This window comes from Ictalurus punctatus, chromosome 6, assembly GCF_001660625.3.
Source record: "Ictalurus punctatus breed USDA103 chromosome 6, Coco_2.0, whole genome shotgun sequence".
NCBI classification, from domain to species: Eukaryota; Metazoa; Chordata; class Actinopteri; order Siluriformes; family Ictaluridae; genus Ictalurus; species Ictalurus punctatus.
In genome coordinates, this window is record NC_030421.2 from 21563088 (window position 1) to 21584065 (window position 20978).

A 20978-nucleotide genomic window follows, 5' to 3' on the forward strand; every position below is an offset into this window, starting at 1 on the left:
ATCCATACATTGAACATGTTTTAAGCTTAAAATAAGCTGTACATAAAAGTATTTCAGATCGTATTGCTTTTCTCTTGACTTTATTTCAATATGTGACCTTGAAGTAATCCAAAAATAATCAGATTACATTACTTTCATATTGTGATTCATATTGTGATTCATACTTGGATTACGTTACTGATTATGTTTTTTATGAAGTAATTTGTAACTGTAACACAATACATTTTAAAGTAACCCTCCCAACCCTGCTATACAGGCTAGTGAGCCAGGATAGCTGTAGCTGCCTATTTTAAATGAACACATTATAACCTTGGTCCAGAATGAAGCAGAGTATTCAGATAATCAGTGGAGTTATTCTTTGATTGGAGTTATCCTTATTCAATGTGTGTGTATAATTTGTAGGTGTAAATCATAAAAAATACAAGTCTAGAAAATTTGAAGCGCTGCCATGAATCTGAGTAAACTAATAAAAGTCAACTGACATTGGTTCCATTCTTTAAAAGGTATGAGAAAAGTAACAGATGGCACAGCTGTTCATTAAAAAGGCTGTGAACATAGACACTCTACAGTATGTAATACAGATACAGATTGTGATACATACTCAAGAAATTTAGATTGGACTATAGAAGACATAGCCATTCTATTTTAATACTTATGGCAACTTAACTCAACTTGGACTTTGTGCCAACTACATGGTAGCCATATTTTTAATAAAATTTTTCATGAGTTTTAAATTTTTAATGAGTGTACATCAGGGTATGGTATATGTTTTTTAAAATTCTGTATTTATTTAGTGTCTACTGCTAATTTTGGTAAACTGCTACTGTAGCCATCATAACCAATAGTGGTCTAGCAAATGTGAAAATAAACCTGTCTTAATGCGCTTTCCTGGGTGTTTCATTAACCACTGCCACAGGAGAAACATAAATAGGCAATTGAGTCTGAGGGCACGCTTGTCCTGCCTGCTAATGAACAGGTCAAGACTATTAAAGATGACCCACTTGACTTTACCAAGGGCTTTTTAAAACTGCAACTTGATGGGAAGCCAGACAGTATTCTGTTTTTGTAACAGAAAACAGTATTTCTCTGTACATACTATAGGTGTGCATCAGGACTAGATGTGTACATTGTGGGAGTGGGTTCTTTTTACTGTAATGTGGGTAGGAGAGGGCAGTCAGTTATGAAGTTTGTGGACAAAGAAAGACCACATTAAATGGGAGTGTATTGGACACAGCAGGTTGCTTGTGAGTGCGTTTACAGGGTTTGGTAAATACTTTATCTTGGTAGTTTAGATTACGAATTGATTTTGACAAAGTTCATTCGAAAATATTGCATGCAGGTACATGCTAAAATAACTGGAACAGGAGTGAGTGATCAATGGGTCAGATGGGTCAGAATTCCTTCAGGAGTGGACAAGAGTGAGATTTAAAAGAGTCCAGCTTCTAATATATGCTGTAACTTATTCTGGCTTGTGTGTGTTACAATTGTCGGCTATATGATTCTGGACACAGTGTTACTTTGAACACCATATACTTTATGGTAAAACACTTAGGCATGATGAAATGAGTCAAATTCACACTCCCATTACATCAGAGACTGGTGAGGCCAATTCATTATATGTTACATGTTAATTATAAACCAAAGGATAAATATTCATTTAAATCTTACTGTGCCATTCAGGTGATTCATATTTTGTTGGCAGTGTGAATATCCATAGCTTAGTATTAGAGTGAACCCTAGTAGTCCTGTTCCACAGTCATAACCATACCTGTTCCCTTTTGCTTTTCCCAGTGGGAAGAGATCAGTGGTGTGGATGAGCACTACACACCGATTCGGACCTTCCAGGTGTGCAATGTGATGGAGTACAGCCAGAACAACTGGCTGAGAACCAACTGGATCCCTCGAAGTTCTGCTCAGAAGATATATGTGGAGCTCAAGTTCACTCTGAGAGACTGCAACAGCATCCCACTGGTGCTGGGAACCTGCAAAGAAACCTTCAACTTGCACTACCTGGAGACAGACGAGGACCAGGGCAGTAAGTTCCGTGAACACCAGTTCTCGAAAATAGACACCATTGCAGCCGATGAAAGCTTTACTCAGATGGACCTGGGGGATCGTATTCTTAAACTCAACACTGAAGTGCGAGAAGTTGGTCCAGTCACTAAGAAAGGTTTTTACCTGGCCTTCCAGGATGTGGGGGCTTGCGTGGCCCTGGTGTCAGTGAGGGTGTACTTTAAGAAATGCCCTTTCACAGTGCGGAACCTGGCCAGTTTTCCTGACACAGTACCCATGGACACTCAGTCATTAGTGGAGGTGAGGGGCTCCTGCGTCAACAACTCCAAGGAAGAGGACCCTCCCAAAATGTACTGTAGCACTGAGGGAGAATGGCTGGTACCCATTGGGAAATGTTTGTGTAACATTGGTTATGAGGATCGGGGAGTCACCTGCCAAGGTATAGTCTCTTTTCCTCTTTCATTTCCTATTTGCAGTGCCTTTCATTTCACGGCCCATTTTGTTTCTTTCATCAGCATAATGTACTAGCACCAATACTATATACAAGCACTCTAAATGAATTCCAGCATCTATCGTTGTAGTTTCATTCATTTGTTTGTTGTGTTTTAAAATGTGTAAACTTGTGTGCTACTTGGAGAGCAAAACTGTTTTGTTTTTTTTCTCATAGAGATACATACCGACACACCTCTGATCTGTAAGCCATAGTGGGTGTGTGTTGGGACTGAGAAGTATGAGCACTCAGTCCAACGGGGAAGAGGATAGATTTGTGGTGTAGGCGCCCACAAAGAGCAGCTTGAAGCAGTTAAGATTGTGAAACACTCTTCGGTATCACCTCATCAGGAGACAGAATAGATGTGTGCTTGGAATCCAAGACTTTGTGGTGAAAGGTGTGTGTGTGTGTGTGTGTGTGTGTGTGTGTGTGTGTGTGTATCAAAGTGTTCTTAGAGGATCCTGTGAGTTACTCTATTCTCCCCTGCTTGTTTTATAAATGTAATATAGAAGATATAAAGGAAAATGATTTACATAGCTCTACTCCTTGAAAGATTTATTATAGATGTATGGACAGTGTGCACTTTTGCCAGATTCAGAAGGTTAAATGAGCAAGAACGTCAATGTTAGGATGGAAGTTCGTTACAGGGAGAGCTGGCTCAGAGTAAATATACTGAACCATGTATTTCGGCTGGCGTGTATAATTGTGAGAGGAGCTGTGGTTGAGAGAGTTGATAATAAATTGGTTGGCAGCTGGCATGTAGAGATTCACTCCTGTCTGTGGTATTATTTGAGTTAAGCCAGCTCCCAAGAGAAATCACTACAGCTCATAAAGTGCTCTGTATCCCTCTCCTCCTCTCCAACTGGGCCTCAAGATGTTTTTCAGTTCTGGAATTCTGTGTGATACTTTTCGATGTTCATGGATGCGTGAGAATTGATTGAGAGCCATTGAAGTTGAAGATGTGTGGGCCCGATTGATGATGATGTTATGTGCTGAACTGTGTATGCTGAGAAACTGCTGAAGGTGCTATGAGCATTTATTGAAAAATAGGTATATTTGATATTAAGTTCTTTGTATGAAAACATGAAATGATTTTTGGCTAACATTGCACATATTCAGTTTTTGAAAAAGGAGTACTTGGATGCTTTAGATTTGTGTTTTTGATTAGTGCAATATTTAAGTTTTACTGTTATTAGTCATGCAATTATTAAAGAGCATTGGTCATAAAATGTCCATAAACTGAGATTTAATACCTGGCATTTTAAATAGAACTGTTAGTTATGTACTTGCATTCAAGGGCAAAACATTGCATACTTTTGAACAAAATGAAAAAGACAGTGAAATTTAATTTGCAACATTTTGTTAGGTAGCAGGTTTCACAATAAAATGGTCAAATATTGCATGGTAACATATTCACAGTGAACAAAAAAATATATCTGTTAATTCTGATTGTGATGTAAATATTTCCTAATAACTTTTTATTTGCCTTCATAACTGCCTCCAACCTGAGGAGATTTCGGATCCTCTGAGTTGTAATATTTAGCCCTTATTCTCCATGTCATGTTGTAACTCTGCCAGATATTATACACTGCCTTCTGTAAATCAGGACTGGAGACTGAGAAGGTTATGATAAAACCTTCCTTTTTTGCCTTATGGTTTGTTGTCTTCCAGGATACAGCCATGTTGGAATCCTAGTTTGATGTAGATAAAGTACGTATCTTCCACTAGACTACTGTATTTAGTTGTGCTTGTCAGAAATCGTAACACTAAGATTTGTACTTTTGAATGCAAACATATTTGTAAAGCATAACTGTAACAAACAACAACAACACCAATAATAATAATAATAATAATAATAATAATAATAATAATAATGTTCTGTGCAAGATTAAAACAATACACACAAAAAAAAACAGAGAAAAACATTTTGGAAAGTGTCTTTGACATGTTTAGGGGGGATTGTTTTCTCCCAATCTATTATTCATCAAATGCAAATCATAGAAAACATATGCGATTTTTTCCCCTTTCTCATTTTACCCCATGAAAGGAATGAGCTGTAGGAGCAGCCAAAAGAACTCTTTCACTGAAACTAAATACAAATTCTGATGTCTGAGGGCTAACCATACATTTGAAATAGTTGTGCATGGTCATGCATTTTTGCTGTCCGGTTTTCTAGCCTGTGGTTTGGCAAGAACTTGACGCATCTGAAGGTGACTGCTCCAAACAATTTGTCAATCCCAACACCGATTTGTGGCGTGTAAAACCCGGCGCCTGACAAGTGGTTCTTTGTGTTACTTTAATGTAAGTGATGATGACAATACAATGAGAGAGACTGAGTGATGGAGTGAGTGAATTAATAAGTGAGTAAGCAAGTGAATGAATGAGTGAGTGTGCTTGCTCCATTTGTTTTTAGATAAATCATAATTTTTCTGTAGTATTGTAGGAACTGGAGATTTGTGCATTATCCCCCTGATTACTCTGTAGCGAAACAGCGATAATGCAGCAGTGATTCCCCTTAGGGCACCATCCATTTTTCTATGTTCTCCTATTTGTGTGGTGCTTGTGTGAAAGTTTAGATGTATTTGACAATCTCTTATTAGTTTCGGGGCAGACTAATGGACACTAATAAGGGCTTGTATTACAGGAGTGTGACAGCTGCACCTCCATACTCATAAGCACATTTGTAGGGGAAGGGTGTTACTCAGAGCTCACTCTGCAGGCCTGCTGTGTTAATGGATTGATTACTGTATGGAGTCCAAGTGTCGCTCTAACACAGATATTTTGAGGTATGCAGATGCAGAATTTCATCATCTTGAGTGTGGATCTGACACATATAGAGGACACAGCACTGCAGGAGATCCTTTGTTGAATATTTCATGTACTGTCGTGTTTGAGCAGGTTGGTGTTGTGAGACTCAATATATTTGCACTGACAGGCAAGTTGAGAATAATAATTTACTTTGCTGACAAATAAAAAAACTTATTTGTTACATGCCCCTGGATATATGTGAGACATTTTACACCAAAGTAGTGCTTACAATACAAAATAGTAAAAATGTTAATTGTATCTGCTTTATTGAGGGTCAAAGCAATGACATAGCATCGTCCAACAGTACCTTTAAAAAAACACGGTCTCCAAGTATTAAGCACTTTCAATATTTGAAATGGTTTAAGTATTCTAATTACTGATTATGCAGTACAACTAATTTTACCCTTTGTTACATTGAAAGTAATTGAGTGTGTTATTGAAGGTTACTTTGATTGTTCACGTCACTAGAGAATTAACCTGAAAGAGATAACAACTAGATTTTCTTTAATTCATTATCTAGTATAACAGCATTAGCAATACAATGATGTGAAAGTTTTAAAAGTCACCTTATTATAAAGTTAAATGTGTTGTTAATTTGCTTGCAATACAGCTTCATTGGCAGTGTATCAGTACATTCTGAGCTGACGTGACGTGAATGTACGGCCTGTTACGATAATCAAACAGAGCACTAAAATCTGTATTAAAGTCTTAACAATAATTTGATCTTAAAACAGCAAATAAAAAGACTATGTGATCCGGATGTCTGACTGCTTTCTGAGCTTCCCATGTTCGCAGCTGCCACAGGGCTCCTTTGAGAGCCGCAGTGGTTTACATTCCTCCTGGCTTTACCAGGATATACAATCCCTGTGCTCACGATCCCTGATTAGTTATCAGATCTTATTAATGCTGCTCTAGAAAGTGCAATGGGTATTTTAACAAGCCCTAAAGCCTTACTGAATGAAAGACATTGGGCCAGCGAACTGTGTTTAGTGCACACTGACCCTGTTCTTACATTTCAACAGTGGGGCAGTCCATGCACTTTAGGTCTAGGCCTTCAGTGAGGTCTATGTCACTAAGAAAACAATATTGGATAGAATGGATCACAGTGTGGACATCATACATTACACAGCCTTAACACGTAGCGTAAAGCCTTAAAATAGAAAGAGAATACTGGACTTTAACAACCACACTAAACAAAGCCATTAACAAAAAAGATTTACAGTGACTATTAGGAAATCATATACATATTCAAAGGAGCAAAAACATTACACCGAGATCCACGTGGTATTGTCATTTTAAATTAACAATGAAGCCCTAGGAAAACCCATAACACTATAGTATAGTTGTTTTAAACCAACTTTTTTCAAATTTTATGTTTATGTATTAATATGAAAAAATTATAATGATATTTACTGTGGTGCTGATTTCTATTCCAAACTGTCTTAATTTTTTTCATTAAAATCTGTCCTCAAAATGGCATCACCAGGGGATTTGTGAGGCAATCCAGCTGTCCTCCTTCTGCCATTGCAGCAAGTTGATATATTTCATTTTTGTTTCAATGGACACATAATAATATGTGCAGGTTGTTGGCCTATTTCACAGCTCACATCCACAATATTAGATTTATATACATACCTGTACAATGTGTGCATAAAATGTATGATTGGCAAAAATAATAATACATCTGAATGAAGCACTCACAGCATACAAATATGACTGGCTGGGAGAATATGACCACTTTCTGAAAGTCTTAAGCAGTAGACCTCAGACACAAACTTTGACAAATTAGAGAACAAATTCTACTTGGATTAAACCTCCTCCACCATTTTCTTTTCACTGACAAAATCTTTACATGACTGAGAATAATCATGTGAACACAGAAATCTACTGTATATGGTAGTTTATTTATTTTTATGAAAATTTTTAAGTCAGCAGAGAATCCATCGCTGGCCCTGAGAGTCCACAGTGCATTTCAGGGAGTTTTGAGTGCTCATCTTATTTGTGTTCTGTCTCAAGGTCCCCTTTCTGCCTTAATTTAGTCCCTCTGTTTCACTTCATGTCTAAAATGAGGATTTCTTCTTCTCCCAGTGATGGGACTGAATCTTTTTGCACGTCATTATATGTCCATTCAAGAGAAGCAGTTCTCTTTTAAATGTCCCTTTGTGTATATATAAAACAGATGCTTCATTTGAACATTTTAATGGATTTCCTCCTGAAAGTTTGAGGATTGGTACAGTATTATGCGGAGCCAAGAGGAATTTAGCTGCTTTGTAAGAGACATGATCTTCCTTGAAATAAATAAAAGCTTAAATCAAATATAGATTCAAAACAAACTCCTATTAAAATCAAGCCCATCTCTCTAGAATATTTTTTAATACTGGCCAACCTCTGAAAAAGGCACAGGTGTTGTAAAATAAAAGTGCTAAACATGTCCTGCATTTTCTGTTCTGTATTTTAAACACTGGATATTCTAAATAACCTGATGAAGCCAGGCCAGTATAACCTATTGTAGCCATCTGACATTCTCATATAACATGTAACAGTAGCAATAGCCACAGTAAATAAGGCCAGGGGTCCTCTGAGGAGAGTCACAAGACAGAATGTTTGCTTGATTAATCCATGCATTGCTGCTAATGCTCTGTGAGGTAGTTGTAATGGTAATGTTCTGCCTTGGCGGCTAACCGTCCTACCTGGAGGATCAAAGGCTGGGTTTGCATGCCTAGGCGTCGGTCACATGCCACATGTTTTCTATCACTCTCCACCCTTTCTCTAAACGCTTTCTCCTGTGTTTCCCCTTCATACAAACTTTCAGGGCTCATGTACATTGTCAAGACATTGCTTCATGTCACCCCACTACTGATGGTCCAAATCATTGCTCCCAAACAATGGCAAAGCCATGGAATGGCCAAAGTGCTCCCACATGGAATGAAAAACTGAGTGTGAACTGTTCTGCTTTTTGGTGTTGTAGTGCTTTCAGTTTTCATTCATATTAAGGACTCTGCTGGGGCCATTTACATTAAAGACCAAATGAGGCTTCTGACTAGGTCTGCTTTTGCTCAAACCTGAGAGAGACTTGAGAAACAAATATTCACCTAGCTTATTAGGAAATGCACGGTGTATTGTCACTTCCCAGTAAAAGGAAATACCATACATATAAAATGACTAGAAATAAGCTGCAATTTAACTTTCCTTGTGTGTTTTTGATTTACACATGTTTTGAGTGTTTGAGTGTACATTTAACTAGAAACTGTAATAACACATGTTTAACTGTCAAACATTGAGTTTTCCTTTGGATTCACTGACTGGCTTGTTTTCTATTCATACTTTGTTGGTTTGTATGACACATACTTGCACCCTTTCAGTAAATTATCTTAGGAAGTTAAGGCCTCAGACTAGTGTGTGTGTGTGTGTGTGTGTGTGTGTGTGTGTGTGTGTGTGTGTGTGTGTTTTATGTGGCATACCAGAATTGGAATAAATATAGTTGCTGGCTAAGTAATAAAGCTTCCAACATTTGTTTATGGTGTACATACTTTTGAACAACAGCTCTCAACATTGCAGCACTGATCTCCTCCACTGTTGGAACAAGTGGTGAGCATTTTATATAGTAGCTACAACTATTTACACTGACCCGCTGAACAGCACGGAAAAAGGTTGTTCTAGAAGTTTCCTTGTTTTCAGTTTGTTTACTGAGCTAGTTTATTAGGAATGCTGTGTCGGTTTATTAGCTGTCTTTGCCAGAGGAACACAGAGTTGATCCAATCTCCCATGCCCCTTGAGTGTTGAGTTTGCTGGCAATTAGCTGGAGTTGGGGAGAAGGTAGTGTTTGTGTGCTGTAGGGAGCAGCAGAGTAGTTCTAGGGTTTACTCACCTCACAATAACTGCATTGCCACATGGGCTCCTTCTGCCCCAGTAAACAGACGCGGAATAATCAGGCTTTAACTCATGGCCTTGGATGTAAGACAGTTCTTTCTGTCTTTCCTTCGTATGGTAATAGTTTGACACCTTTGCAGGACAAACTACTTACTCGTACATCAGGCCAGATGCTTTGTTCTTCACAGTGCAGCCATTGGCAGGTTTGCTTTAGGCCTATTATACTGGAATTATTCTTCATATACCCAGGTCAGGTCCCAGATGGAAGCTATTATTGTACTTCTGACTCACCGCATTTGGTTTTTCTATCAATTTGAAGTTAGGGGACACTCACTCCCTGACTATTTTTCTAGCTGCTTTTCCACTGACCCTAAAGCATTTTCCACCATAAAGACTAATGTTTGACATTTTCCATGGGCAAATTGAAGTGAGATTGTTTCAGGATGGGCTTACACATGTAACAACTATGAGGGTTAGAAATCAAAAAATGGTCAAGGCAAAAATAATTCTTTAATTCCTTTCAAAAACCAATTTCAACTGACAACAGCAACCAATGAAAATAATGTGATAGAAATTTTGAATTTAAGTCAAACCAGTGTTATGGTGCAAAATGTGAAATGTTAATGTTATTATTTGATCTAAGAGTGAGCTATATGTGGGCTAATGTATTACTACATTTTTTACACTTCCCACTAAACACCTAATGAGATATTTTACTTTTGAACATCTCATAATTTCACTGTATATAAGAAAAACTAATTAAATCTGAGAAACCCATACAGCAGTAATGCTGTTTCTATGCAGAGATTAACTGTGGTGAAGTCTTGTGGGGAAAGGAGCAGTCTATAACAGCATGAGTTCACAAACACTGCATTTTTTATTGAAGGCACCATTGACAAATCCTAACCAAAAGAATTAATTATGGAGAAGAGAATCCAACAGTGAGTGAGAAGGGTGTAGTGTGTGCCTCTGTGTGGGTCTTACTGTCCCAAGACTCCATAAGGCATAATCTGTTCTTCCCAGCAAAATTGTTGTTGTTGTTGTTGTTGTTGTTATGAATTCACCTTCTGCGGCCCCAGAGTGGGTTTGTTTGATTTAGTCCAGAGAATGCTCTGTTTAAAGGTTGATTTTCACTTCAAAGATTATAACCACAAGCTCTGGAATGTAAATCCCATCCTGCAGATGCAGCCTCTGGGTCAGGCTGTTTATTTGGGATGGCCCCTGTTGGTGGATGGGACATGGGCTAGAGGGGGGTGTGACTGTGATCGATGAGCGTGCTGCTAGTCTGACAGCAGGACAAGGCCATTCTGACAGCCAGTGTTTCAAGCATGCTTCAGGCCGAGTCTCCCCCTTCCCGCCTTCCCCTTGCTCACTCAGCACAGGGGGAAGTGGCCCATTCACCAAGATAAACACAATGGCGGTCTCTTTTGGCACTACACAGTGTGTTTTTTTTTTTCTCCAAAAATCACATTTCAGTTTTGACATTAGTGTCATTAATCAACTATTCACTTAAGCTGCTATGGTGTTCTTTTGTGCTTTGAGGAATGGCAAATGAACATCTGTAAATTACCCAGTGAAGCTGTTTCTGTGACCTTTCATTCAGCAAGGTTGTGAAACACACAACCTCAGATGAATTGCAAATCCAAACACTACCATTCTCTGAATTCTTACACTATCATGGCCCTGGCTTGACATATCTCCTAGTGAGTCTAGCAATGCTAAAACAATACAAGTCCAAGCTGGTGTGTGTATGTCAGGCTGTCTACTCATAGACAATCCACTGAGTTATTTGGACTGCCTTCATTCCCTGGGCCTGTTTTTTAGGACACATGCTGCCTAAACTAGAGTCTTTCAGAATTGTACTTTGAAGTCAGTGCTGAGCTTTTTTAGTATTTTCTCTTAGTACTAGGCAGTAAGATTGTAAGATTTCTACTATGATTTGGTTTCTACAGCTCAGTAGAAAACATCTATTTTTGTCACACTGAACTATAAACCACAGTGGAGAAGAAAATGTTAATGATGCTGCATTATTATGCTTATTTTATCTCCCAATTCCTAATGAAGGAATTTGAAAGGCTGTATCTACAATATAAGAAAATAGGTACTACTATTTTTTAAAAAAATAATTATTTTGGTACTATTATCTTTCTAACTGCAGCACTTGTATAGTTCATATTATATGTAAGTAATTTCCATATAACAAACCGGATACAAATGTTTTATTCTTTTGAAATGGCAATAAAGCTGTTAGAATCAGCTGCCATCAAACCATAAATGAAATAAAAAGAATTATCATCTGGTTTACAGATTGTCAAACTAAAAATCTGTTAAAAAACTGAAAAAGTAAATGTGCAAAGCTAATTGACATAGTTTACCTCTGCAAGTATTTATTAATCCATGGCCAACAATGGCTACAAGGCAGGGACAGACCCTTCACACAAACATTCACACAGTCTTTTACACCTGGGGTAGCCAGTCTTTCTAAAGGTATATATTTGGAACATCACACAGACAGTAACTTGAGCTCAAAATCGAACCAGAGACGCTAGAGCTGTGAGTTAGCAATGCTACCTGCTGTGCCACCATGATGACTCCCAACAAGTAATTGTGTATATTTCCTAAAAAAAAAAAAAAATCTTTGGTGTGTGCAACCATCTCAGATGTATCCAGTGTTGATAGAATATAAGACTGGAAAGTTACAGTGTTTGGATCTATTATCTACCAAAATCTCTCCAATCATTTAATTTAGGTGTAATTCTTATTCAGAACTTGCTCATAAAAACATTTCACATGGTCATTTTACAAATTAATAAAGCAATAGGGGGATTTGGGGGGGGGGCTCTAAGCACTGATTTTTTGGTTGATTGTTGCCAATAGTTGAGCATGTTCACTCTGAATTACCCTGTATCACACACTTGCGGGCTAGGCTATATTACTGCCACAGGTACATAAAAATGCAACTTTTGCACCATGTAGGAAAGACATTGTCCTTTGTTTCTGTATGCTTTCATAGGGTATATTTTGAGCCTAAAATACTTCTGCATTTTTTTCATTCTATTTCTCAAATGAAGTGAAGTTGTTATGCACATCTGCACCTCATTACTATTAAAGTGGATCAAGTGGTATCACAAGTTTTTTTTTTTTAAATCATATATAAAAGCAATTTCAAATGTGTTCAAATTTGGTAGGATTGATTAAATGAAGTGTAAAGTATACATCCATCATTTTCCAGTTGTTCACTGTTTACTCCATTGCATAACATTTTTAGAGGTTTTTTTTCATATTTATTTATTTTATTTTTATTTTTTTTTAAATAAAAACATTTGTGAATAAAACTATTTTTGGGACACTGGTGTTCAGGCTGAGGTGAACAGATTAATTGCTTGGCTTCGTTGACCTGCAAGTGTTTGTTTATTTTTTATTTTTTGTAAATGAGTACACAGTGTCTCTTGTGTGACTCTGTCCCATGGGTTCCCTCTGTGTACTTTTTCTGTATCTGCACCTTGCCAAATCTCCTGGGATAGCTCCTAGTGTCCACATGATTAAGTGGCCTTACCAGAAACTGTGAGACGGGCCGGTCGAAGTAAGAGAGAACTCAAAATATCTGCACACCCTCAATAAGGTTGTTCTTTTCAAAGGATATTTGTTTTTGAAGGGAAAATCTCATGCATGTCATGAGCAAAAATATGTTCTAGATCTAATGACAATGTGATCTGATATCACATTATATTTGAGAATTAACTAGCTGACACATTGAGAGAGGGATATTTTCATGATCATGGCACATGTAAATAAATAAATGAACAAATAAATAAATAAATTTAAACAACGCATGGATGGATTTCCCTATGTCTTTTGCTCCACTTTCACACATGTCGGATGAGTTGGGTGCATGTTTGTACAGCGTTTCTCACAGGTTGTGTGGATTTGAGCACTAGTTAAAATAGAAGTTTGTTTGTGACTAAAAGATGATTCATAAAAGCTTTAGTTGTAAATTTGGCTTTAGTAGTCTTTTGCAGATAAAATAATAAAGTCTGTTGTATTTAATTATGTATGGGTGAAGAAGCCTATTTATGTTGAAGTGAGGTGATAAATTGTGACTCCATAAAACCTGGTTTTAATAAATGGTAGGATGAGAAGGATGAACTTAAACTCAGGAATTACCATTTTGTCCCTCCATCTGCGCTAAAAGTGGTCTTGGGCCACGCTATCTTATTTTTATTTTTTTTAAACCAAAATGGGTTTAAAAATTCCACTGCATTTTGACTTTGGAATGTTACAGTTCCTTTGTTCTGCTCCATCCACATTAGGGCAGCACATTAATTTATAACCACGGAAATAACAGCAAAATTACATTTTGCAAACTCGAAAAAAAACTTGCTTGCACCCAAACTGGTGTTAACCAGCAAATTACCCTTGTACTGGCATGAAAATAAAGCCTTCAGTGTTTACCAGAAGATTACATTATGTTTTATGCCATTATTTGCTCAAAACATTGTGTCATTTCAGGAGCATACTTTTTTGTGACTTTATGTCTGAATAAGCCAGAATAAGATTTTGAAGTATCTCCACGTTTTTTTTTTTTAATCTTTCAACCTGGCTAACAGATTCTGTGTGAGAGCCTACAGTAATGCTCAATTTCATTATGTGCAGTTATCAGATGTGCTTGTTTGCTAATACAGCAAACATAGAATATTAGAGAAAAACAACTTCACTGTCAGCAATGCAGTGCATGCATTAGGGGGCTAGGTCTGGGTGTTTAAGGATATGTTTCTGATTTTCTGCTTTCAGCTAGAGAGAGAGAGAGACAGAAAGAGAGAGAGAAATCAGTCAAGAGAAAGATCCACATCATGCCCTTACACTGTAGTGCTGTTCAGCCTGGTTGAGACCTTGCATCGCTCCAGAGAGGCCGCAATTTCCACACCCACAGCTTATTAAAGCGTTTCAGACTCCAGTGCACCTGCACAGCTCTCCAACCTTTTAGCATGCACTCTACCTTGAATGCCAAGCATAGTAGTGAATCTTCCAGAGCATCAATGCATAGCGGCTACAATGGCTACCCGGAAAACACAGCATTATGTGGCTTAAGGTGATGAAAGACAGGAGCCTTGAATCCAAGTCAAGACACAAGCAGCAAGATTTTTTTTCATGAAAGCTGTTCTATGGCGATACTATCAAGCAGTGTATAAAGCCCAGACCCTGAGGCATCGTTGTGCTTTAATACAGCCAGCAGATCAAAACTTGTAATCTAGCTGTGGTGAGAATCTCGAAACAGGAGCACTTTGATATGTCTGCCACTTAAAGAGGGGACAAAAAAGGAGACCTTTAAAGGTTGTGAGATGCCTTTGAGATGAGCAGTGACCTTTCAGGAAGACTGTTTGAGAGATAAGTCTTTAAACACATCCGGCCAGTGCAAGAGACCATGGAGATTTGAAATGCCACTGAGGACAGTCCACTAAGATTAATATACCCATCATGTGAAATTGAGTGGAGGGCATATTTTCCAATACAATTTCAGCATAAAGATATTTGTCAAAGGGAATAGACCTGAATCCATACAGTGAATGATCCAGTGACTGCATTTAAACAAATACTTCTTTTTACAGTTTTTGTTTGTGTGTATTATATGTATGTATTAGGCCTAAGGGAATGCTTTATTATGTGTGTCTCCTATACATGAACTCAGCTTTATTACAAAATATAAGTGATACTTATTGCAGAGTATTTTGGATAATGAGGTGCTGTTTTCTTTTTGTCTCGACTGACACAATAAAACTGTGTTGAGCCCCCCAAAAATCTGGTGATTGGAAATGACAAGTCCAAACCTGTAATTATTTGTCTATCATCACTGTCTTCTTTTTCTTAGAGCTTGCCAAAGGAATGTCACTTCTTTGCCAAGGGCTACTATGTGAATCTTTGCTGCACACAATTAAAGCTTAAAGACCATGCACATTTATTGTTATGTTCAGGCATTAAAATGCTAAAGAAAAGACTTGCTCCCAGTGCAGCAATAAAACAAAGGCATCAGAAGCTCTTAATTCCCCCTTAAAGGAGCAACACTATTTACATAGCTGAAAACATCCCATATTTTAGATAAAATGTATGTGAATAATGTTGTAGACATACTTAATTACTTTATGTAGGTGTGTTTATTCCTTCATTTGTCTGCAGTACACCACTGTATCCTGGTCAGAGTCACAGTGGATTTAGGGAAGACTGGATGCGAGTCGAGAATACACCCTGAATGGGACCGCCGGTCCATCACAGGGCACCAAGCACACACACATTCACAACTAGGGGCAATTTAACATAGCCAATCCACCTACTGGCATGTTTTTGGGAGGTGATAGGAAACCAGAGAACCGAGAAAAAACCCACATGGACACAGAGAGAACATCCAAAACTCCACACAGGCAGTAACCCAAGCTCGGGATCGAACTGGGGACTGTGGAGCTGTGAGACCACAACTATAGAAGCTATTCTACAATGCTGCCCTTTGTATGTATGTTAATTGCAAAGCAATGTTGCAGAACATTATGGCATTGAAAGCAAAAGGGAGGGATTTGATTTACTGTACAGTCCATATGTCTCAACAAAATCACACATTTCATTTATTTGCCATGATAGATGGCTCATCTATGAAGATTACAATGAAGAGTAAAGGTTGGAAATGAGAACTTGCCATGCTAAATAAGGACAAACCAATTAATATATCAATTTACATTTAAATAGATAGGCAAATGTATCTGCTCCCTGTCATTTGCATCTCGTTACCATACAAATTCCTGTTAGAGACAGGATGCATATGATTATAGTAAAAGTTAATCACCACATAAATTAAACATGTACTTTTAGGCACAATAAAGCACAGTCTTATTTGATTTTTTTTTTTTTTCGTTTAATTAATCAAAATATCTTCTGTCTTATGATTATTCCAATGAAGACATGACAACCTGTAAAAGCACTGTGTGTGTGTGTGTGTGTGTGTGTGTGTGTGTGTGTGTGTGTGTGTCTCTCTCTGCGTGTACAATCCCAGATATAGAAATGCCAGCCCTATCAGCCTGGTCTGTAAATTCTTGATTTAATTCCTCAACTTCAGCTACATCACTCAAGTTCATCATTAATCTCAACTAGGGGTGTGCATGAGACTGTTTTAATTAATCCTACTCGTGCAGTTGTTCATTTTGTTTGGATCTGTCTGCGATATTTTATAAAGAATTTATTGTTCTATTTCTCAACATATAAACAAAATAGCAAGCTAATGTAAACCACCACAACCCAGACCAGGCAGTTACAAAGGATGAATGAATGAATGGTGTAAATGCATGTTAATGCACATTGTGTGTGTGTGTGTGTGTGTGTGTGTGTGTGTGTGTGTGTGTGAACATATCTGTATCTGTGTGGTTTGTGCCTTTCTAAAGGAATAGAAAGTCTATTTAATCGTTTGTAAATTACTATGCAGTTTAAAGAACAATGTGCAAATGGAAATTACATCCTGCAGATCAAAGCTAATTATTGCACTAGAGTGTATGAAGCATCTGAAAATTGTCTCCAGGTGTATGAAGAATTGGCACTTTTATTATTTATCATTTTAATTGAGCTAATTATGATTACTGCTGTTTAGCCTGTATTTAGGATAAATGAATGCCAGAAGAGGTCCAGAAATACATCAGTGGAGCAGAGGGGAGTTCATCCAAAGCCAATATTTTTGCTAAGTGAGATCCATGGTAATAAATAGTTAGCATTTATCATCATCGCCTACTCTCATGTCATTTTATGCACTGGGTCACTGAATCTACAGCAGACTCTATTTATAGTTCTGGTTCTGTAAAACCTAAATATGTGTTCATTATTCATATTATATATTTAAGCATCATTAGTAAAATGGTCTTATGTGACCCTGCGTTTTTTTTTTCTTATTGAGAAGAACATATGGAAGCCACATAGCTGCATGGAATTCTGGTTCAGCAGGCGAAGTTACAAGGCCCAGTGCTCTCTGACACGGCTTTGTGATCCTGCACTAATAAGAGCGGTCATGGGCTTTGCTGGATTCAATGTCCAGGCTGCAGCTTCAGAGTCTGTGGAGGAGCAGAGCGAAATACCATGTGTGCACCCAGTAGGGGGACATTCTTGTAGGCTTGTGATTTCCTCAGCACATTCAGCACATTAATCCACCGGAAACCCCGCTGTAATCGCATTGTCCTCGGCCTTAACTCCCCACCAGTCCATACTATCATTAGGTCACCATGTATCAGGTTCTGAAAAGAGCAGGTTCTACCTAGAATCATGGAGCAGGTTCTACCGCTATGCTAAAATTAGAATGCTGAAGCAGCACAAATCAAATTTTTCGCCCCTAAATGAAACACAGATCTGTTTTTTGTCAGAATTGTGTGATCATGCAACTGCAATCAATAAGATGGGTAAGAACAAATATTTACCTCGAACTTCACTGCATATGCGTATATATGCAAAAAACATGAATATTAAATAAGTTATAATAAATTGATTATATCTTGAAAGAAGTTAAATTAACTGACAATAAAATAAGACAACTTGAACTTGAAAACTGTTTAGTGATAGGTTTTTAAAAATCTTGTAATTCCCTCATAATAATCTTATATTAAATCAAATATTACATATTAAATATTAGATTAAATGTGCCTTTTTACTGATAAAGAGATATATTTTTTTGCAGTGTATAGCTGACATTATCAGTACGTTTTACCAGTGTGTCAGTGGAGGCAAACTAACAACTGCCATTAAAAATGACATCTAGCCTTGACTCACCTTATCCCTCAATTCATGAGCAGTGAATAAGCTACGAGCTGACCTCCCGAGAGAATCATCTTTGTGATGAATGCTTGTGCTACTGCAATAATAGATTTAGTTTCAAATATGAGGTTATTGTTGTTGTTTGAGATATTTTTGGATTATGCATAGATTGTTGGTTTTTTAAATCTGAACTCTAAAGGTAGAAAGCTCGAGTCTGAATAAAACAAATTGCCTGAATAAAAAAATAAAATCAGCCTTTTAGCCTTTGTGTATTATCTAAGCACAAATATTTATTAAATCAAGGGATGTGTCTAATTTTATCTTTATCTTTAGTGTGGCACAATCAAGTATCATTTTCCACTGCTGTCAATGGTGACACGTGTATTCAGATGTAATGCTGAAAAATAATGAACAGAAATGCACAGAATCTATAGCAAATTTTTCACTTTTTTATATTTTCTCATTGACTTCATCAGGACATAGGGCATAACAAACACCCAAATAGTGTATTTAGTATTGGACTACTGAAAATTGTTTTAGATGTTCCTATCTAAAACTCTTTCATTCATTTCCTTGTCAAGTAAATTGATATATGCAATCTTAGTCAATTAATTTAAATAAAAAAGTGCCAAACTTAGTTTGGGTATGTGACAGTTATGCATATACTCATCACATCTGACAGTTTGTCAGCTGAAGATAAACAGTCCTGAGCTGAGTGACTGTCAGCTTCTCGAATGATTGCTTTTATTTCAGCATAAACAAACCTGGTTTTAATGAAGTTGAACCTCGATTAGCAAGGGTCCCTGATTGCTCATTCCTGAGTGTGTGCCCAGTCTTTGTCATGATGGAGAGGCTGGGTGTCTGTGATTAATGAGATATTGTGGACTAGCACATAAGTACAGCAATCTGTTACACAGATCGCTTTGAGTGATCCTGTTTCAAAGCCTTCCATGCAAATGAAGTTGTTTCATTTCTTTTGAGTAGTATTTTTGTCTGCGTAGATAGTGGCCTCCGACCGATGTATCCTACGCCTTTCTTTTTGCTTTTATAATAATCTGCAAATTTCTCAGTTATGCATGTGAGTTATGCATGTGTTAGCATTATGGGTATGATTTTTACTGCGTGGTAATAAGTCAGAATGTGTGCCGGAGTGTAAGAGCATGTGTTGACTTGTATTTGTCATGCTGTGGTGACATGCTGCATGCTTGTTGTAGTAGCGGGCAGGACAGTCACTGAGTCTGAGTGAATATGTGTGTAACACTGGAACCATGAGAAGATCGATGGGCGGGAGCAGGGAAATGGGCCGCTGTCAACTTGTGTACTGTTGGCATCTCAGTGCAGGCCAATCAGTACAGCCCAGTCCTGACAATCCCAGTTTGAGTGTGCATCGATCAGGCTTGGGAAGAGAGGCCCACTGCAGGGATTATTTTTCACAGTCAAGTGTACTCTAATCTCCTCTCTGATGTCTTAAGAAATCAATCAGTGTAACTAATCGTGAGACTCTGTTGACCATAGACAAAAGATGATCCACTAATAGATCAGCATTAATGATCGACCTGTTCTGTGCATTTGCTGCTCTGCTTCTCTATAAAGAAATCTCGTACTTCCCTTTACAAGCTTCACACTTTCTTATCAAACTGTGAAATGATTTTTGGCAGGCAGAAAGAGATACTTATTGATTACTGTTTTATTGGTGTTTTATTGGTGTTTGTTATTAATAGACACATTGGAGATGTTATTTAATAGATGTTTCATTTAAGCATTTCTCTGCTGTAGTGTGTGTAGTGATGAGAATATGAAATTGCACATTATTTTGCACTGCAAGAGCTTTGATAGGTTTTTGCAAGTTTCTCGAGCTGACCTTGTGGTGTGTATGAAGTTGGGTTTTGCTGCATGAGCACATCTGAAGCAGGCTAAAGCCTCAAGGATAAAAAAGGTTAAAAAAAAAAAAGAAAAGAAAAAAGGTGAGAAGTGGTGAACAAAGTTTCAGTACAAGCAGCTCGGGGACTGAATCTAAGAGAGAAATGAGTGAATAACAGTGATTCCAGGTGTGGTAGAGGCATAAATGTGCAAAAGAAAGAGAATCCTACAGAGTTCAGGAATAGTGGGTGAAATTATACTAACTGCTACCACAAGCATCTTATTATTAATTATGCATCTTTGTATGTTTGGTAATTTTTACCTATTACATTTTAATAGGCATGCATATGGCAGTTGTGTTAAATAGCCGATATGATGAGACACCAAGCTGAAAGTTGACCCAAATTGTTCATATTAAGCTCAGAGATGAGGGAGTTAAGATGAGTAGAATATTATGAATTAAGATTTTCAGTTTAACTGGAACTGTACCTATATTGGACAGCTAGTTAGATAGATGAATCTGTAGTTCGTTAAAAAAATATGTATGGTGTGTTTTTTTTATTGACTAGTTTCCAGGTCTCACTCCAAAATGTGTAAAAGTAGTAATCCAAAAAAACAAAATTTGAAATTGCATATTTTCTTCAAAGTTCTGATTAAACTTTTCTACTATTTTGTGGGCCCCAACCTGGACATATCATCACGTTTATTACCTTGCCTAAGCCCTATAAGGTTCACTTAAAGGTTTGGCACTGTAGGAGCCATGCATCAGGGGCCATCAGTGTGTCAGGAGAGGACAGCTTCAGGTGAGACCATGCGTGTCAGGGGACTAGGTGAGCAATCGATCCCCTGGCAAGTTGTTGGAGTGAAACACTCTCTCTGACCTTCCTCTGAGGTAACTGCCCCCCTGTCTGCTGCAAACACACTGATAATTGCCACAGGCATTGAAGGCCTTTTGTGTAAAAACGTCTAAAATGTCAGCCCTCCTCAAGCACTGGATATCTAAGGAGGACCCAGAGGAACTCTTTCTGTTCAAGAGGCTCCCATGGTGCATTGCTGATTCTTAGATCTGAAAGGGAAAGGAGCAGAAAGGCAACTCCATTCACATTCACCTTGGCCATACCCTGAAGATGTTCCGTATTTGCCCTTGTGTTTTTCATCTAACCGT

The 20978-nt window shown here is 37.7% G+C and overlaps 1 protein-coding gene across 5 annotated transcripts in view; it reads left to right on the forward strand.

Moving 5' to 3' along the window:
* The window catches only part of epha3 (eph receptor A3), an 85243-nt gene that overhangs the window by 12110 nt on the left and 52155 nt on the right, over positions 1 to 20978 (forward strand). For 3 of the 5 annotated variants that reach the window (XM_017470448.3, XM_017470446.3, XM_017470447.3), the window contains exon 3: positions 1792 to 2452. In XM_017470448.3, coding sequence (XP_017325937.1) covers positions 1792 to 2452 — 661 coding nt within the window. The other 2 variants (XM_053680991.1, XM_053680992.1) reach the window with 2 other exon arrangements.